The sequence below is a fragment of the Micropterus dolomieu genome, unplaced genomic scaffold, assembly GCF_021292245.1.
Source record: "Micropterus dolomieu isolate WLL.071019.BEF.003 ecotype Adirondacks unplaced genomic scaffold, ASM2129224v1 contig_13777, whole genome shotgun sequence".
Taxonomy (NCBI): Eukaryota; Metazoa; Chordata; class Actinopteri; order Centrarchiformes; family Centrarchidae; genus Micropterus; species Micropterus dolomieu.
The window spans coordinates 355-20117 of NW_025742763.1; the positions used below are offsets into that span (position 1 = coordinate 355).

At 51.1% G+C, this 19763-nt stretch overlaps 1 protein-coding gene across 2 annotated transcripts; it reads left to right on the forward strand.

The window, feature by feature from the left end:
* Window positions 1–602: 602 nt before the first annotated feature.
* Window positions 603–19307, forward strand: LOC123966592 (cullin-9). Of its 2 annotated transcripts, none has more exons than XM_046042732.1 (23): window positions 603–789; window positions 2958–3656; window positions 8430–8584; window positions 8664–9272; window positions 9714–9855; window positions 10237–10427; window positions 10520–10706; window positions 10779–11033; window positions 11116–11314; window positions 11538–11739; window positions 12391–12581; window positions 12658–12854; window positions 13045–13193; window positions 13268–13356; window positions 13432–13537; window positions 13613–13840; window positions 14090–14180; window positions 14274–14445; window positions 14784–14889; window positions 15017–15112; window positions 15203–15378; window positions 18712–18845; window positions 19048–19307. In XM_046042732.1, exons 1-23 carry the CDS (start codon window positions 645–647, stop codon window positions 19290–19292), a joined length of 4764 nt encoding a protein of 1587 aa, XP_045898688.1. In that variant the 5' UTR covers window positions 603–644; the 3' UTR covers window positions 19293–19307. The 2 variants fall into 2 exon arrangements, with proteins under 2 accessions (XP_045898688.1, XP_045898689.1); XM_046042733.1 differs by lacking the exon at window positions 603–789 and adding an exon at window positions 960–1037.
* Window positions 19308–19763: the final 456 nt, after the last annotated feature.

Sequence of the window (19763 nt, forward strand, 5' to 3'; positions counted from 1 at the left end):
GACCTGTTAGCCCTGTAGGCAAACTGCAGGGGGTCCAGCAGGGGGCCTGTAATGTCCTTCAGGTGGGCCAACACCAGTCTTTCAGAGGACTTCATGACTACAGATGTCAGATCGACAGGCCTGTAGTCATTTAGTCCAGAGATGGAGGGTTTTTTGGGGACCGGGATGATTGTGGAGCGTTTGAAGCAGGAGGGAACTTCACACTGCTCCAGTGATCTGTTGAAGATCTGAGTGAAGATGGGGGCCAGCTGGTCCGCACAGATTTTCAGGCATGATGGTGAGACACCGTCAGGTCCAGGAGCCTTCCTGATCTTCTGCCTCTGGAAGAGGTGGCTCACGTCCTCTTCACAGATCTTGAGTGCAGGTGAGAGGTCAGAGGGGGAAGGTGACTGAGAGGCGTGACTCTGGGCTTTTCAAACCTACAGTAGAAACCAGTCAGCTCGTTGACTACCAGCAGTGTTGCTCCATTTCTTTGTGGTTCTCACTTTGTTTCATTAACCAGAGGTGTAATGTCGCTCCCATGCAGCAGGTGACGCTGTGATCCTCCCTACGATCCGCCAATAAACCGACGAAGAAGAAAAATCAGCGGCAGACGTAGAAGAAGAAGACGCCTCCCCGTACGCCGCTCCTGTCACAGTGCGCAAATGCGCATCCTACAGCGCGGAGCTCCGGAGGAAAGCAGCGATAAAACCAACCTCACCAGGCTGGGCAACGACACGCTAGGGCGGAAGAGAAAACAGCGCCTGAGGGGGAAGACGGAACCGAGGGGTAAAGTCTGTGACACGGCAGGTAGGTCCCCCTCACCTGACCCGGGACTTGGCTGTAACGGGCCGGAGTCCGTCAGCGGCGCCGCGTTGCTGCCTGACCCGGGCGGATATGTGGGCAGGCCCGGCACGGCCCGGCACGGCTCCTCGGCGCTGTCATCCATAGTTACTGTACACACAGCGAGCTGCTGCGTTTAGAGAACAACACGCCGAACTCCGTTACAGAAACCCGCTAATTAAGCGCGATTCTACTTATAACGTTTAGCGTTAACGGTAAACATTGTATTTCATGTATGTCACGAGTTTGCTGGATACACTTTGCTATTTGGCTTAACATAAAACCGATCAAACAACACTTAATAGAGAATTCACTTTTAAAACGTGTTTTCTCGCTTTTTCAACACCAAGTTTAATGTTGGCGTCACAACGCAAAAGCTGACAGTTTAGGGGGATTCCCAAGTCCAGAAGTCACCGTTTTTATCTAGATGAGTATAATTTGGTAAATATGTAAGTGCCGAATTTAGCAGACGGGTCTATGGGATCATACTCTAATTAAACAGTTCAAAATATTTAATTTATCTTGGCCTATACTTAACGGTTCCTTAAATGTTGACATTTTGAAATGACATTTGGCGTGACGTTCTCTAAACAGTGCGACGTGCATATGGCTAACGTTAGCTATCCAACTGCAGTTGACAACTATCCCGTTGACAAGTCGAGGAACGTTTCGTGAACTAGTTAGCTAAGGACGTAAAGACACCCAGGTTCTGTTAAAGCTGTTAAATCTGACAAGGTGAACACTTGAACACCCGGAACAGGAGCCGCTGCTAACGCTAGCAGCCTCGGCTAGCTGGGCAGAATGTTGCGTTGACCAGGGACCGGGCTATTTACTGACGGCTATGAACTTCAGCACCGTTACAAGCTGATCACAGCAGAAACGCGTACAGTGGAGTCAGACGTGGGTAATGTAGTGTTTAATGGTGGAAACGGCGCTAGTGTCACTGCTGATGTTGTGTGTTTTTGCTTGTTGGCAGCACTGACTCAGAGTTTCACCAGATGTTAGACGGAGCCCCGGCGAAGCTAACAGCCGCCTCAGAGACGAGGATCCGCGGCAAACACGGAAAGAGGAAGCGAGGCTCAAACGAAAAGCTCGCTGTTCAGTCCAGCTCAGTTTAACTTTATAACTCCTTTATTAAACTTTGAAGTGTCCAGAAAGGCAGGAGGAGAGTTCAGCGCTGAACAGCTGCTTCAAACTGCCACCCAGAGATTAAAAGACGTTATCACGATAAAAAATGTCATCAGGATTCACGTCGTCCTTATTTATTTCAAGTTTAAAGGCTGATTTGATTATTAGGTTACAGTAACGCGTATAAGTGCTTATAAAATGTCTTGGAGAGGTAAGAACTGGTCTCCTCCTGCTGACTGAAGGTCTCCTGTAGGATCAGCCTTCAGTCTCCAGAGAAAACACCTGGAGTCTCCTCACAAGCAGCCGCACTTCACACGACCTGACCGGCTGGAGGTTTGTTCAGGGTACCTGGTCAGGGCCTCTGGTTTCAGACCTATGAGTGAAAGTTAATGTGGTTTTAAACTCGATGCCAAACAGAGGATCAGTAAACTGAGGCAGAACATTCAGAGCTGCTCTCATCAAATCTTTTTATTCTCAACAAAATAAAATCTAAACGGAAACATTGATGATTCGAATGAACCAAACATGTAGTTTTATTCTTCAGCTCCACTCTGAACACAAAGTGACAGGAGAGGAGCCGTCTGAAGGTTATTCCAGGCTGAAGGTTATTCCAGGCTGAAGGTTATTCCAGGCTGAAGGTTATTCCAGGCTGAAGGTTATTCCAGGCTGTTAGGCGTTGATTCCTTTATCTGATGCTCGGGAGGCGTCGAGCTGCGACGCGGCGTCCACACCAGAATTAAAACGAGTGCGATCTCCGGCCAGCATGTTTGAATAAAAACACCAAACTAAAACTCTGTGCATGACTGATGACAGCCAATCACAGCCGAGCGTCTGCGTCGTTGTTTCTAAAGTCCTCCGTTTTTGCCCGTCTTCACTAAAACGCTCTCAGGAGTTTCAAAACAAAAAACGGGGTCGGCAGTGTGTCAGACGTCTTCGTTTACGTGTTTATAACCTGTGAGGATGTTTGCTGTGACCATTAACCTCCTGCTCCTCTCTCGCCTCCTCAGCGACCATGGTGGGCGAACGCCGCAATGGGAACCTGCTGGTCCAGCTCGGCCCGCGGCTGCAGGCGTACCCGGAGGAGCTGATCCGCCAGCGACGCAACCACGACGGCCAAACGGAGTACCTGATCCGCTGGTGTCTCGTCACCATCGACGACGGCTCCGGCCCCGGGGGCGGCGCCAGCGAGGCGGGCGGGACGGGCGGCGGCAGCTCCGGGGTGGGCGGGTCCGGCGGCTCCACGTCAGGAGAGAGCAAGACGGAGAACATCCTGATGTGGATGTCGACGGAGGACGTGTACGCCAACTGCCCCACGCTGCTGGGGAAGAGGAAAACGGACTCGCAGCGCCCCCTGCAGCAGCAGGAGACACAGCAGGGCGGCGAGTCGTCGGACGGCGGGCAGAGGAGCGGCGGCGAGTTCCCGTCTGACGTCACCTTCGACGAGGTGGAGCTGTCGGACATGAAGGAGGACGTGAAGAACCTGGTGCGCCGAGCCAGGAAGCAGATGACCAAGAAGAGCGACTTCTCCATCAGCATCACTCACACCATCCACGTGCTGAGCGCCTACGCCGGCATCGGCTCGCTGGTCGGCGTCTTCAAGGAGACGGGCGCCCTCAACCTGCTGATGGAGCTGCTGTGCAACAAGGAGACGCAGACCAGACGCAGCGCCGGGAAGATGCTGCGGGCGCTCGCCTCGCACGATGCAGGTAACCGCACAGCACTGCTCCCTGATTGGCTGGCAGGCAGCATCGATACTCCACGTCCAGTGTTGGACATGGATGTGGCGCCTGCAGGAAATGAGGGTCGCAGCATACGACCTCTTCTTCTTCTTCTTCTTCTTCTTCTTGTCGAGCGGGTTGTTGGTTTCCTGTCTTTATGCTAAGCTAACTAGCTGCTGACTGAAACATAAAGCTGCAGCTAACGATTATTTTCCTCATCGATTAATCTGTTGATCGATTAGAAGGTCGGCCCATAAAACTGTGAAAATGTTGATCAGTGTGTGTTGAAGCCGAGACGACGAGACCCTCCTGTCAGAGGAAACCAGAACATGTTTGAGACGCTGAATCAGAGAATGTCTTTAAAGAAAGGGGAGATTAACCGATAATCAAAATAGGTGGAGGTTAATTTAATCGTCGCAGCTCGACTGACGTATGCAGAAAGTTGGGCACCGACGAACGGAATAAAGTCGCTTTATTAGCAGCTGCTGAAACCCTGCGGTCGTTTCCTTGGAGGCCGGCTGAGACCCTCCCCCTCAGGCGGAGTTGGACCAATCGGGAGCTGCCGTGTGTGATTCTGCAGCTCTTTGCATTAAAACAGTAATTGGACAGTTTTTCTTCTGGTTGGTATAAAACGTTTCATCAGTTGTAATCGGTCTGCTTGCTTCTGCTGTCGGTGTTTGTTTTTGGGCTCTACGGGTCGTTTGCTTGTTAACGAGGAGGCGTCTCTCTCTCCGTCCGTCTCTGCTCCCGTTTGTGTGAACCGCCGAGTCCTCGTCGGCCGACAGGATCCGTCCAGCTGCTCTTCTTCTACATCTTTAAATAATGGCTCCTCCCTGGAGCCCGGCTCCTCTCGGCCCGCCGTGGGCCGGCCTTCTTCTCTGTTGGTCATGTGGAGAAAATCCTGGGCGAGGAGCAGCTGAGAGTTTTACCCATGAGTCATCGGGGCTGCGGGGAGGAAACAAACACGCAGAGAGCTGTTAGTCTGATAACGAGCGCCCAGAGGAGAGAACGCTCACTCTGCTGCTGCTGGAGCCTCGAACTCACCGCAGTTCTGCTGGAAAGCAGCTTTTAAAGGTTTCCTGCAGGACACAGACCAGAGGGGAGCGATTTGAAACCAAAGGGATTATCAGGCAGGCAGAGAGGCGGGGCATGATGGGAGGGGAGCAGCCAGCTGTGCAGAGATCCTCCATTAAAGACAGATGGAGCGGCAGCGCTCGCGTGTTCACCTGTCTGTCAGCTGCAGGTGTGGGCGGGGCTACATTAGTCTCCTTGAAAAGGGAAAATGATCGTTGCTGATTCACTTTGTGTTTCACAAACAAACCATTACCTGCAGCAGGACGTCAGGAGCAGAGAGTTTGGTGCCAAGTCGGTCCAACACGTGCAGGATGGCGGCCAGAGCAGCTGCAGCTCCACCGTCGACTTTAGAAATAATATTTAGTTTCTAATAATATTTCATATTTTTTGCCAGCTGTTTGCTTCAGTTTGATCACCTGCAAATCACCAAAGGTGACGAAGCAGTTTGCAGCTCTAAGAACTGGCCGACGGTCAAAGGCTCCTGCAGGAGGAGGCGGGAGCGTTCAGTAATAATGATTAGTGCTTCAATATCAAACCACGGCCAGTAGAGACGGACACCACCCAAAGAAAAGTCCAGAAAATGAACGGTTTTAATTCAAATTGTCTTAATTAAATGTGTCTATTGAAGGAGTGGATGTTGACAGACTGCAGAGTAAACAAAGGCAAGTGTTTCCTCCTGAGACCTTTGGCCTGTACTACCAAGCAGGTAGCTTCAGGAGTAACTTCCCCTTTAACCCGTACTACGAAAGGTGTTACCCGAGGTCTGTTGCCATGGCGATTTACGCTTCATCCCTGAACCGCTCCCAGCAGGTTTTGTTGGCGGTTAACTGGAGGTTCTCCTGCAGGTGGACTTCACATCTGTACTCAGTGTTACTGATGAGAAGTATTCATCCACACCGCTTCATAAAACACGTTTAGATCCTGATTTGTTCCCCCGAGGCGTTCAGACAGCGAGCCCTGCGGCCGAGCCGGGATTCTAGAGAGGTTTCTGAGATGGAGTCCGTCTGTAGGCTGTAACTGAGAGTTTTCACATATGTAGATAGATTACTATTTTACGGGTGGAGCCGGGCTCGGGGTTAATAACCCAGGAAAACAATCTTCCCTCCGTTTTCTTCCGACTGATCCGAGGCAAAGTCTCTGAGGGGCAGGATAGTGACTGTGGGCTAAACTCACCGCTGAATCTAACTTTCCAGTGCGTGCATAATACACGGCAGACGTGTGTGCGATGTTGCAGCCTTGCAGAGTGAAGTTTGATGTCAGAGAATATTCAAGTTTCTTACTTGGAGATGAAATTGTGTCTGGGATTATTCCCCCTCTCCTTCTGTTACAGTGGACCTCATGTGCAGCTGGACCTTTACATCTTCATCATATTCCACATAAAATACAGGATAGAGATCTGAACTACAAGAACAACATCAGGCTACAAATTTAGTCCAACAAGCCTCCCTGGCTTTGTCGGCCGCCACGATATTAGATTTAGCCGTTAACGTGTCTTCACATTCAGAATTTCCTGTCACTGCCAACGTGCTTCCTCTGGAGAAATATGGAGCGTGCGGCGTTCAGAAAAAACTCAATCTGATCCACCTTCGTAGTTTAACTCCAGTGTGGCAGTTTCTGTAAATAATAGTTAGACCTGCTCTGCATGAACACGCAGACAAAAATGTAAAAGCTGCCGTCCTGCCAGCTTCCAAATCTGTGTTTGTTGCCATGTTGGCTCCTCCCCCCTTCAGCAGCTGCAGCTTTTCCTGCACTGGTTGAAGGAAATGTTCCATAGTAATATTAATCAGATAGTAAATCTCTCCGTCTGATCCGAATAGTTTTAATGTTCCTCTGGATGGACGGAGCTCTTTAAAATAGAAAATAAAAGCGAGGTGCAGTCAGACTGCAGGAGGCTAACGCTGCCTCTACCTTTACACTGTGTCAGATAACTTCTGTCCCGGACATCTTCTTCATCATCTTCATCTCTGAGACAAACAGGAAGTCTGCCAGGTTCAGACAGAGACGGGCTCGGTCTCCTCCTCCACCCACCAAGGAGGAGTTGTTTTCCTTTTGGGTTTCTTAGGAACCAGGAGACGAGGAATGTGCTTGTTTATCGTCAGTCAGACGGCCAACGAATGAACTCCTGCTGAAGAGGAAGTTCAACTCTGTTTCATTCATACGGCCCCCTGCTGCCCCCCTGCGGCTCGAGGCCGCGGCCCCCCTGCTGCCCCCCTGCGGCTCGAGGCCGCGGCCCCCCTGCTGCCCCCCTGCAGCTCGAGGCCGCGGCCCCCCTGCTGCCCCCCTGCAGCTCGAGGCCGCGGCCCCCCTGCAGCTCGAGGCCGCGGCCCCCCTGCAGCTCGAGGCCGCGGCCCCCCTGCAGCTCGAGGCCGCGGCCCCCCTGCAGCTCCCCTGCGGCTCGAGGCTGCGGCCCCCCTGCTCAGCACTGAGCTCAGTGTGAAACCTCCCTGCAGGTTTCTTACTTCTGTTTTCTCTAAACTGTGAATCACTGAGCTCCGTCATGCTGACGTTTCCTTCCTTTTACAGAATATTGACCCTAAAACAAAGAGTGAAGTTGTTGCCTGTCCGAGCTGTAGTCTGCTGCTCTTCCCCTCTGCAGAAAGTTCACGATCACAGCCAGTAAATCGGATTGGTATTTTATTTCTGTCCTCCAGGGACCAGAATCTGTCCTGTCGGGCGGCGTTCTGCTCAGGCGCTTCTGTAGAAACGTGTCGTAGTGAGACGTCGCCGCTGCTCTCTGGTCTGTCGTGGTCACATGGAGGAAGTTCAGAGTGCTGCTTCATCGTGGTTTAACGCTCTGAGAGCCGGCGTGACTCAACAGGTCCTGGTTTACAAGTTTAGGCTCAGCTCGGCGCTCAGAGGTTTCAGAACACAGCTCATGGATTTGATTAACAGGATCGAATTCATCCTCAGGGGCCCGGCGTCGGCCCTCGGTGCTACCCGGGTTCTGACTGGAACAGGTCCACGGCGCCGACACCCCGAGGAAGGCTAAAGCTTGGGCACGTTGTTTCAAATCTTTGCTGAGTCATATTTTCCTTTGTTGCACATCACACGACCCGTCACATGACACGCCCTGTGGTTACTTCCTGAAATAACATCAGCAGTCCTGTGAGTCAGTGAACTGTTAACACAACGGTTGAAAGTGGGCGGGGCCAGATGTCTTCAGGTGTAGCGTGACTGAGTATCAGTCTGCAGCTGATTGAAACTAATAACTGACTGTAGTGATGATTTCCATTCTTTCATTAAGCCGACTTATAATTGTTGTAAATGTCAGTCTGGAGCAGCTGGGGGGGGGGAGTGACTCGCTCAGGGACACGGTGGTAGATGGGTCGAAGTGGGGGATTGAGCACGGGTCTCTCACCATAGTCTTATCCGCTGCGCCATCACAGCCGTACTCGCAGCCTCTTTTTAGCCCTCAGCTGTGACCTTTAGCTTCTGGTTGTTTAGTGCTAATAAAATGAGTTCTGCTGTAGGAATAGATCCGTTAACGGACACGTGAGCAGGTCTGCAGAAGGAAACTACAGAAAACATTAGAGCTCATAACGTGAAGGAACTCGTCTCTGGACCTCACGGAGTCCTGATCAGAGGGAAGTATGATGTCATCAACTGATCAGCAGCTTTAATTTAATCATTGATGTTTGTCTCCCTGCCGCCTCCTCCCCCCCGACTCCTCCTCCTGTCCCCCTGCAGGGAGTCGGGCCTACGTCTTGCTGTCCCTCAGTCAGCAGGACGGCATCGAGCAGCACATGGACTTTGATAACCGCTACACTCTGCTGGAGCTGTTTGCAGAGACCACCTCCTCAGAGGAGCACGGGATCTCCTTCGAAGGGATCCACCTGCCTCAGGTAGACCCTCACCTGTCCTGAGCCTCCTCACGTCTCCTTTTGTTGTTGTCGTCCTCCTTCATGTCCTTCCTGTCCTCAGATTCCCGGGAAGCTGCTGTTCTCTCTGGTGAAGCGTTACCTGTGCGTCACGTCTCTGATGGACAAACTCAACACGGCGGGGACGGAGTCCAGCTCTGACAGGCAGGACGCCAGCCCCTCCCCCGCCTCCTCCTGCAGCACCGCCCACCAGACGGAGCACCTGCGCGTCCAGCGAGAGTTCGACTTCACCATGGCCATGGCCAACCTGATCTCAGAGCTGGTCCGCGTCATGGGCTGGGACCGGAACCGCCAGCCCCCCGACAGCTCCGCCCTCCAGTCTGGAGGAGGCGGGGCCTGCGGGGAGGAGCAGGGGGAGGAGGCCTCCCGTCCCGTCCTCAGGTCCATCTTCCAGCCTCGTTTCTGCACTTCCCCCGTCGTCCTTCACACCACCGCCGCCGTAGCCGCTCCCGCCGCCACGCCGCCGAAGAAGAAGACAGGAAACGGATACAAGACGCGCTCAGATTTCGCCAGCCGCTCGTCCTACGTGGAGTATGTCCAGGACAACCTGAAAAGCGGCATGATGGTCCGCATGCTGGAGGACTACGAGGAAGTGAGCGCCGGAGACGAAGGGGAGTTTCGCTACAGCAACGACGGCTCGCCGCCTGTTCAGGTGAGGAAACGCGGACCGTTTAAATAGTTTATCACCTGCCGATTAGGACGGCTTCAACTGGACTAGGATCCTGCCGGTTCTCTTCCAGGAACTCTGGAACCAGGTCCAGCCGGAGGAATCGGGGTCTTTAGTAGTTTGTAAAATGACGCTTTTTCAGTTATTATCTTTCGCCCTAAAGATCCGGAGGTGAACCGCACAGCGTGTTTATACAGAGTCCACCAGGACCGGGACCCTGCAGGCGTTTGATTGGCCGTTGCAGATTTAGAAATAAAAGGTGCAGAGATCAAATCCCGGCCTGGTGAACTACATCAGTACTTGACCCCGGTTCCTCTGTGAGGCAGACCTGCAGCAGGTCAGAGAGTCACTGATGTGATTCAGGTTGACTCCCTCCAGACCCTGATCTGTACCGTAATGCCCCCTCTGTCTGTACGGTGTGTGCAGGTGTACTGGAACTCCCTGTCCAGGACTTACTGGGTCCACTGGCACATGGTGGAGATTCTGGGCAGCGGCAGCAGCAGTCAGGCTGAGAAGGAGACGCAGGAGAAGGCCTCCACTCTGACAGAGACTCTCAAACTCACCGCGGGTAAGACCTGATCCCAGGGCCTCACCTGTCTGTCCACCTGAGGTCTCACCTGTCTGTCCACCTGAGGTCTCACCTGTCTGTCTCACCCGCGTCTCTCCTGGCGCTCTCTCCTCTCTGTCTCACCCGGTCTCTCCTGGCGCTCTCTCCTCTCTGTCTCACCCGGTCTCTCCTGGCGCTCTCTCCTCTCTGTCTCACCCGGTCTCTCCTGGCGCTCTCTCCTCTCTGTCTCACCCTGCCTCTCCTGGCGCTCTCTCCTCTCTGTCTCACCCGGTCTCTCCTGGCGCTCTCTCCTCTCTGTCTCACCCGGTCTCTCCTGGCGCTCTCTCCTCTCTGTCTCACCCTGCCTGTCTCACCCTGCCTGTCTCTCTTCTGCTCCCACAGTGAGCCAGACGTTCTTCTCGAAGCCTCCCGGCGGTCTCTACTCGCTGCCCTACCTGTCTGAGGGGCTGCAGAGGGAGCCTCTGGCCCTGAGCCGGGCCGAGTGGTGGGAGATCCTGTTCTTCATCAAGAAGCTGGAGCCCAAACAGCAGCAGGAGGTCAACGGCGTCCTGCTGCAGAGCCTGGACGACCAGGTGAGGAGCGCGCTGGGAAACTCTGCGGCTCTTAACCGTAGCTTAGTGAACCCTGCGGAAAAACCCTCTGTCCTCCTCTGTCTGTCCCGCAGGAGGCGGAGTTGGACGACTGGGCTCTGATCGGCCTGTCCGTCCCCGGAGACGTGGCCAAGAAGCTGCTGCACTACCTGAAGCAGAAGCTGCCGTCGTCGTGTCTGGGCGACCTGCTCTGCTCTCACACCTTCTCCAAACACTACCTGAGGAGAGGAGGAGGAAGCCTGGAGGACGAGGAGCTGCTGGGTGAGGACGGAGACGCACCCCTCTGCGTCCACGAGGCGGCGGGGACGAGTCTGACTGTGCTTTGTCTTCCAGCTGAAAGCTCTCTGGGTCCGTCCGGCCTGGCAGGAGGAGGAGCAGCAGCAGCAGGAGGAGCAGGTCAGAACTCCACGTCTTCGTCGTCAGCCTCGGCCTCCTCGTCCTCCTCGTCCTCAGCGATGGGCTCCGTCTCCAAGAAGGCGAAAAAGGAACTTCCTGTCGATTCGGGCTTCGGCAGCTCGGAGACGGAGAGCGAGCTGCCCACGGAGGACGAGAGCAAGTACCCCGAGGACCTGGAGGACAAGATGAAAGGTGGGAGGAGTCTGTGAGCGAGGACCACATCAGTAACGCGTTCCGGTCAGAGACATCAGTCCTGTTCTTCTTCTCCCTGCAGTGTTCAACAACCCGCGAGTCCAGGGGAAGAAGACGGTGCTGGAGAAGCTGGGCGAGGTGGTGGACATCCTGAAGAAGGGGGGGTCGGGCTCGGACCAGGCCCAGCAGATGGCCGCCGTCCTCTTCATCACCAGGCTGATGGAGGAGAAGGGGACCCAGGAGAAGAACTCCATGAGGAGCGACTCCGCCCAGACCATACGGTGAGGGGCCACATCAGGGAGCGCTCCAGGAAATGCCCCCTACGGGTACACTGGCGCTTAGCGAGTGTGTTCCAGTAAATACACAGAGCCCGGTCAGGAGCGGCCTGGTAGGGTCCGGGGCCCAGGCGCTGGTTTCAGTTTTATAGCAGAGCTTCTTTTTTTTTTACATTTTTAGAAAACAAAAAGTTCACAGACCCGAGTGTTTGTCTTTGTGTCTCGACAGGGACAAGGTCCTGAAGCTGCTGGTGGAGCTGCTGGGCTCGTCCTCTAAAGACCTGCTGATCTGCACGCTCAGGCTCACCCACCTCCTCATGATCAAGTACGAGTGGAGGGTTTCCTTCGCCACCGAGGGCGGGGTCAAGGCCATCCTGTCCTGCATGCAGGAGTTCTCCACCGTGGCCCACGTCCAGCAGCTGGCGCTCGCGGTGAGAGACTCGCAGCAGAGCTGATCCTCACAACGCTTCTGACTCCTCTCTGTAGAAGCGTTCCCTTCATATTTCTGAGTGAGATATCGGGTCAGCTGATCTATTCACACGGCGTGTTTGTGTGCGTGAAGGGTTCAGAGCTGCAGCGCTTAATCAGTTCATTACTTTGCAACTCTTTTGGTAACGGCTTCATCGGGTTGGGTTTTATTCTCCTCCATGACGGATCTCTTTGGCCTGTGGACACAACGAGACGTTTGGAAACACTGAGCGACAGTTTAGAGACCAAACGACTAATCGACCGTTCAAGAAGATAATGTGTAGTTCCAGCTAAAGGCTTTAGTCACCCACGAGATCGAGACAGAAGAAATCTGTAATGCTGAATTACATGAAACTCTTTCTGTTTCTCAGCTGCGGTTTCTGGTGGCAGATCTGTAGAACATGATGTGGCATCAGCTGGGCGGAGTTAATTATCTCAGTTACTTTTCTATTTCACTGCGAGATAAAATGATCGCGTGATCGTCTTGCGAGAAAGCTTCTTACCGTCGCGTCTCGTCTCTCCCCTTGTCGTTTTGTATTTGAAGTCAAAGAGCTGGATCAGGCTGTGAGCAGAACCGATCAGATAGTCTGACCTCTGACCTCTGTCGTTGTCAGACTCTGAAGGTGATCACTGGAGCCAGCAAACACGACCTCCGCAGCGTCGGCAGCAGCCTCCCCCTCTCGGAGTCCGGCACTCAGATGATGTTGGAGATCTTCGCCAGCATCGGCTCGGCCACGCCCGAAGGCTCCAAAGGCCTGCTGGGCGCCATCCCCGCCGCCATCGACCTCATGCTCAAGACTAAAGGGTGAGTCTCCGCCGCAGGTCCGGTCTAACCCGCTCTTCTGAGCCGCTTCCTGCCGCTGATCTGTCGCTCTCTGCAGATGCATGCTGTCGGTGCGTAACGGCCTGCTGGTCATCATCATGCTCATCTCCAACCACAAGAGCCTGGCGGAGCAGCTGGTGGCGTGCGACGTCACCGCCGTCCTCAAGAAGTGTCTGACCCTGTCCAGAGCCGAGACCATGCTGGCCATCATCGCCCTCAACCACATCTCCATGGTGCACAAGCTGGAGAGCAAAGGTAAAGTGCGTCAGAGGCCGAGAGAAGAGCTGATCAACGAGCTGAGACTCGTGAGACCAGCACGTTTGATCAGAACCGCAATAACCGCTGTGAGACCTCCTCCGGGCCGAGGTCGATGAAACCGGGTCCGGGTCAAACTGAGCCTCTGTCCCTGTGTCTCTGTCTCTGTCTCTGTCTGTCCCTGTCTCAGAGTGTCGGGAGCAGCTGGACTTTAAGGACACGGAGCTGCAGATGCTGGTTGTGAGTCTGAAGGAGCTGACGGCCACCAAAGAGGTGATCCAGACTCTGGAGCAGCTGCTGTGTGACGACGCCTCTCAGCTGGAGGAGGAGCGCAGCCAGGTACAGTACTTGAGTCTTTAAAGGTTCAGGATCACAGACCTGCAGGACAATATTTACACACGTCGTTCGTTCAGGTGATCCACAGTCGGGACACGTACCAGGATCTGGTTCGTCTGATGGAGCAGCACCGAGCCGACCGGGCCGTCCAGCTCTCCATCCTCAGGTACTGACTGTGACCTTTGACCCCCCCCGACGACGATGCCGTAGAGCTCCTCTGATTGGTCGTTTGTCCCCGCAGGATCCTGAACAAGTTCCTGGATAACTACCAGGAGGACGTGCTGCCGTGGCACGAGAGCATCGAGCCCTGCCTGTCCTCCATGACGGCCTTCATCAACGACAGAGAGGTCAGTACAGGCCGGGAGCGGGCGGAGCAGACGCACCGTGCGACGTACGTTAACCTCCTGTGATTGTTTGTTCAGGTGGTGCAGATGTTTATCCGCTTCCTGTACCGGCTGGCGTCCCTGAACAAGGACTACGCGGTGGTGATGTGCCGCCTGGGGACCAAAGAGGCCCTGGTGAAGGCTCTGGACAAACACAGCACCAACCTGCTGCTGGTCACAGAGCTGCGAGACCTCATCACCGACTGTGAGAAGTACGCCAGCCTCTACAAGAAGATGACCACCAGCGTCCTCGCAGGATGCATCCAGGTACTGGGGGGGGGGGAGACTATCTGAGTCCAGAGCCGGCAGCGCTTCCTGCGCTCTCGGAGGACATGTGACGCCACCTCGCTGCCACATGTAGTTACATTTTTGGGGAGGCGCGACGTAGATTTGCTGCAGAAGTATAAATCGGCTTTGAGTATCTGAGTCTGATTTGAGACGCCATTCGTACTCTGACCACACAACAAACACTACTTCCTGGCATGAAGTCTCTGACTACTTCCTGTTTCCTGTCAGATGGTGTTGGGTCAGATTGAGGAGCATCGTCGCAGCCATCAGCCAATCAACATCCCCTTCTTCGACGTGTTCCTCAGGAATCTCTGCCAAGGTCTGTTTGTGTGTGACGTTTAATAAAGTGCGTGAAAGTGAGTTCTGTGGCTGCGTGAGGGAGACGCTGTCTCACAGCTGGCGGTGTGTTCAGGTTCCAGCGTGGAGCTGAAGGAGGACAAGTGCTGGGAGAAGGTGGAGGTCTCGTCCAATCACCATCGAGCCAACAAACTGACCGACAAGAACCCCAAAACCTACTGGGAGTCCAACGGCTGCACCGGCTCGCACTTCATCAACATCTACATGCACAAAGGAGTCGTCATCAGGTACAACATTGCTACACATGTCAGAGGGCGCACGCCGCACGCCGCTCGAGCAGCGAGGGGTTAAGTGTCTCGCTCACTGTGGGGAATTGAACACGTGTCTCTTACGCCAAAGTGGCCATCACCACCTCTGTCTTTGTTTTCGTAACGGCCACCGGTATGTTGTAGTTACTCGCACGCTGTGCTCGTACATCATTTTTCCGGTTCGTACGTGTCAATTTTTAGGGGCATATGCGAGCGAAATGCTCGCACTGTAGAACCCTGCTTACATACCCAGCATGCATCGCTGTGACCCTGAAGAACAAGAAGTATGAATTAAAAATCTGAACTTGTGTGCGCAGACAACTGGCCATCCTGGTGGCCAGCGAGGACTCGAGCTACATGCCGGCCCGGATCCTGGTTCTGGGAGGAGACGAGCCCACCAACATCAACACCGAGCTCAACACGGTGAGTCCTCCGCTCTGAAGGAGGCGGGGTCAGCGTGTGTTGAAGCACCTCCCACATCGTCCTGCTAGACATGTGACCACCTTTACACAGCAGGCTTCACTAATCAACCCGCTGTGTTTGCGCGCAGGTTAACGTGACCCCGTCGGCCAGTCGGGTGGTCCTCCTGGAGAACATGACCAGGTTCTGGTCCATCATCCAGATCAGGGTCAAGAGATGTCAGCAGGTGAGACTCTGAGCTCCACCCCGTTTCTGTATCCCGCCCTCCTGCCCCCCTCCCTCCATCAGCTGACCTCCCCTCTCCCCCCTCTGACAGGGAGGCATCGACACCCGGGTCCACGGTTTCGAGGTTCTGGGTCCAAAGCCGACGTTCTGGCCCGTGTTTAAGGAGCAGCTGTGCTGTCGGACCTACCTGTTCTACAGCACCAAGGCCCACACCTGGTGTCAGGAGGTGATGGAGGACCAGACGCAGCTGCCGCAGCTCTTCAACAAGTAAGTACTGCAGTAGTACTGTTAGTAATACTGCAGCTCGTACTGCAGAAGTACTGCAGAAGTACTGTTAGTAATACTGCAGCTCTTCAACAAGTAAGTACTGCAGTAGTACTGTTAGTAATACTGCAGCTCTTTAACAAGTACGTACTGCAGTAGTACTGTTAGTAATACTGCAGCTCTTCAACAAGTTAGTACTGTTAATAATACTACAACTCTTCAACAAGTACGTACTACAGTAGTACTGTTAATAATACTGCAACTCTTCAACAAGTAAGTACTGCAGTAGTACTGTTAGTAATACTGCAGCTCTTTAACAAGTACGTACTGCAGTAGTACTGTTAATAATACTGCAGCTCTTCAACAAGTAAGTACTGCAGTAGTACTGTTAGTAATACTGCAGCTCGTACTGCAGAAGTACTAGTACTGTTAATAATACTACAGCTCTTCAACAAGTACGTACTGCAGTAGTACTGTTAGTAATACTGCAGCTCTTTAACAAGTACGTACTGCAGTAGTACTGTTAATAATACTGCAGCTCTTCAACAAGTTAGTACTGTTAATAATACTACAACTCTTCAACAAGTAAGTACTGCAGTAGTACTGTTAATAATACTGCAGCTCTTCAACAAGTTAGTACTGTTAATAATACTACAACTCTTCAACAAGTAAGTACTGCAGTAGTACTGTTAGTAATACTGCAGCTCTTCAACAAGTAAGTACTGCAGTAGTACTGTTAGTAATACTGCAGCTCTTCAACAAGTAAGTACTGCAGTAGTACTGTTAGTAATACTGCAGCTCTTCAACAAGTACGTACTGCAGTAGTACTGTTAGTAATACTGCAGCTCGTACTGCAGAAGTACTGTTAGTAATACTGCAGCTCTTCAACAAGTAAGTACTGCAGTAGTACTGTTAGTAATACTGCAGCTCTTCAACAAGTAAGTACTGCAGTAGTACTGTTAGTAATACTGCAGCTCTTCAACAAGTACGTACTGCAGTAGTACTGTTAGTAATACTGCAGCTCTTTAACAAGTACGTACTGTTAATAATACTACAACTCTTCAACAAGTAAGTACTACAGTAGTACTGTTAGTAATACTGCAGCTCTTTAACAAGTACGTACTGCAGTAGTACTGTTAATAATACTGCAGCTCTTTAACAAGTACGTACTGCAGTAGTACTGTTAGCTGTTAGTAATACTGCAGCTCTTACTGCAGTAGTACTGTTAATAATACTGCAGCTCTTCAACAAGTTAGTACTGTTAATAATACTACAACTCTTCAACAAGTAAGTACTACAGTAGTACTGTTGTTAAAGAGCTGCAGTATTACTAAGTACGTACTGCAGTAGTACTGTTAGCTGTTAGTAATACTGCAGCTCTTACTGCAGTAGTACTGTTAATAATACTACAACTCTTCAACAAGTACGTACTGCAGTAGTACTGTTAATAATACTGCAGCTCTTCAACAAGTTAGTACTGTTAATAATACTACAGCTCTTCAACAAGTAAATACTGTTAATAATACTGCAACTCTCCAACAAGTAAGTACTACAGTAGTACTGTTAATAATACTGCAGCTCTTACTACAGTAGTACTGTTAATAATACTGCAACTCTTCAACAAGTACGTACTGCAGTAGTACTGTTAGTAATACTGCAGCTCTTCAACAAGTTAGTACTGTTAATAATACTACAACTCTTCAACAAGTAAGTACTACAGTAGTACTGTTAATAATACTGCAACTCTTCAACAAGTACGTACTGCAGTAGTACTGTTAATAATACTGCAGCTCTTCAACAAGTTAGTACTGTTAATAATACTACAACTCTTCAACAAGTAAGTACTACAGTAGTACTGTTAATAATACTGCAACTCTTCAACAAGTACGTACTGCAGTAGTACTGTTAATAATACTGCAGCTCTTCAACAAGTTAGTACTGTTAATAATACTACAACTCTTCAACAAGTAAGTACTACAGTAGTACTGTTAATAATACTGCAACTCTTCAACAAGTACGTACTGCAGTAGTACTGTTAATAATACTGCAGCTCTTCAACAAGTAAGTACTGCAGTAGTACTGTTAATAATACTGCAGCTCTTACTACAGTAGTACTGTTAATAATACTACAACTCTTCAACAAGTACGTACTGCAGTAGTACTGTTAATAATACTGCAGCTCTTCAAGTACGTACTGCAGTAGTACTGTTAATAATACTGCAGCTCTTCAAGTACGTACTGCAGTAGTACTGTTAATAATACTGCAGCTCTTCAAGTACGTACTGCAGTAGTAGTGTTAATAATACTGCAGCTCTTCAACAAGTACGTACTACAGTAGTACTGTTAGTAATACTGCAGCTCTTACTGCAGTAGTACTGTTAATAATACTACAACTCTTCAACAAGTAAGTACTGCAGTAGTACTGTTAGTAATACTGCAGCTCTTACTGCAGTAGTACTGTTAATAATACTACAACTCTTCAACAAGTAAGTACTGCAGTAGTACTGTTAGTAATACTGCAGCTCTTACTGCAGTAGTACTGTTAATAATACTGCAACTCTTCAACAAGTAAGTACTGTTAATAATACTGCAGGTCTTCAACAAGTAAGTACTGTTAATAATACTGCAGGTCTTCAACAAGTAAGTACTGTTAATAATACTGCAGGTCTTCAACAAGTAAGTACTGTTAATAATACTGCAGGTCTTACTGCAGTAGTACTGTTAGTAATACTGCAGCTCGTACTGCAGTAGTACTGTCGTACTGCAGTAGTACTGTTAGTAATACTGCAGCTCTTCAACAAGTTAGTACTGTTAATAATACTGCAACTCTTCAACAAGTACGTACTGCAGTAGTACTGTTAGTAATACTGCAGCTCTTCAACAAGTACGTACTGCAGAAGTACTGTTAGTAATACTGCAGCTCTTACTGCAATAGTACTGTTAGTAATACTGCAGCTCTTACTGCAATAGTACTGTTAGTGATACTGCAGCTCTTACTGCAATAGTACTGTTAGTGATACTGCAGCTCTTACTGCAATAGTACTGTTAGTGATACTGCAGCTCTTACTGCAGTAGTACTGTTAGTGATACTGCAGTAGTACTGTTAGTGATACTGCAGTAGTACTGTTAGTAATACTGCAGCTCTTCAACAAGTACGTACTGCAGAAGTACTGTTAGTGATACTGCAGCTCTTACTGCAATAGTACTGTTAGTGATACTGCAGCTCTTACTGCAATAGTACTGTTAGTAATACTGCAGTAGTACTTTTAATAATACTGCTGTTACAGTTGAATACTCATTGAGAATACTGCAGTAATATTTGCTGTGTGTGTTCAGGCTGAACAGCGCTCTGAGACACGAGCAGATGTTTGCAGATCGTTTCCTCCCCGACGCCGAGGCGGCTGAAGCTCTGGGACGAACCTGCTGGGAGGCTCTGATCACGCCCATCGTGCACAGCATCACACTGTCAGGTACGCACACAGGTACACGTGCGCGCACGCACACAGGTACTGTCAGGTACGCACACAGGTACTGTCAGGTACGCACACAGGTACTGTCAGGTACGCACACAGGTACACGTGCGCGCACGCACACAGGTACTGTCAGGTACGCACACGGGTACACACTCTCTCTCTCTGACTCCCTGTGTCTGCTCCCCCTGTGTTTACCCAGAATCCTCGGCATCCAGCCCCCTGTCCTGGCTGCTCAGTGAGTACCTGGATAACACGGAGTCGGCACGGCGCTGTAAGAGCCGGGCGGCCATCTTTAACTCCAGAGTGAGGCGCCTCACACACCTGCTGGTCCACGTGGACACGAGCTCAGCGGACAGCGAGGAGCTCAGACCGCCCGTCAAGTCGAGTGAGTCTCTTCACCCAGCTTCACTTCTGTCAGCAACACGCCGTGACATCACTAAATAGGTCTGGTAGTTCGCCGGGTGGCTTTACAGTAAGACCCAAATCTGATTTCAGCTTGAAGTTTATTTGCACCCGTTCGACAGAAAGACTCCCCTCACCGAGTCGACCACGAGTTCTGTGACGCTGACCAATAGGAGCAGGAGCAGTTTTTATTAAGGCGAGACGCTGCAGACGAACGTGGTGATCACTTCAACCCATCTGTTAAACTTTCTCACATTAAGACGATATTTTTTGCATTACAGGTTTGAGCCAGTGTCCAATGACATATGAGCTAATTTGCATCTGTTTGAAGAACTGAAATCTGAACTCTTAAGTCAGGTTGTCGACACTCAAACGTTTTTACTGAGCGGAGCCTGCATATCTCTTTACTATTTCATAAATCAGAAAGTTCTGTCAACAGGCTTTAAAAATCTGTTTTCAGGATCAAAATGTTTTATAATTGAAACCGTCGGAACATAGTCAGGACGAGTCTGT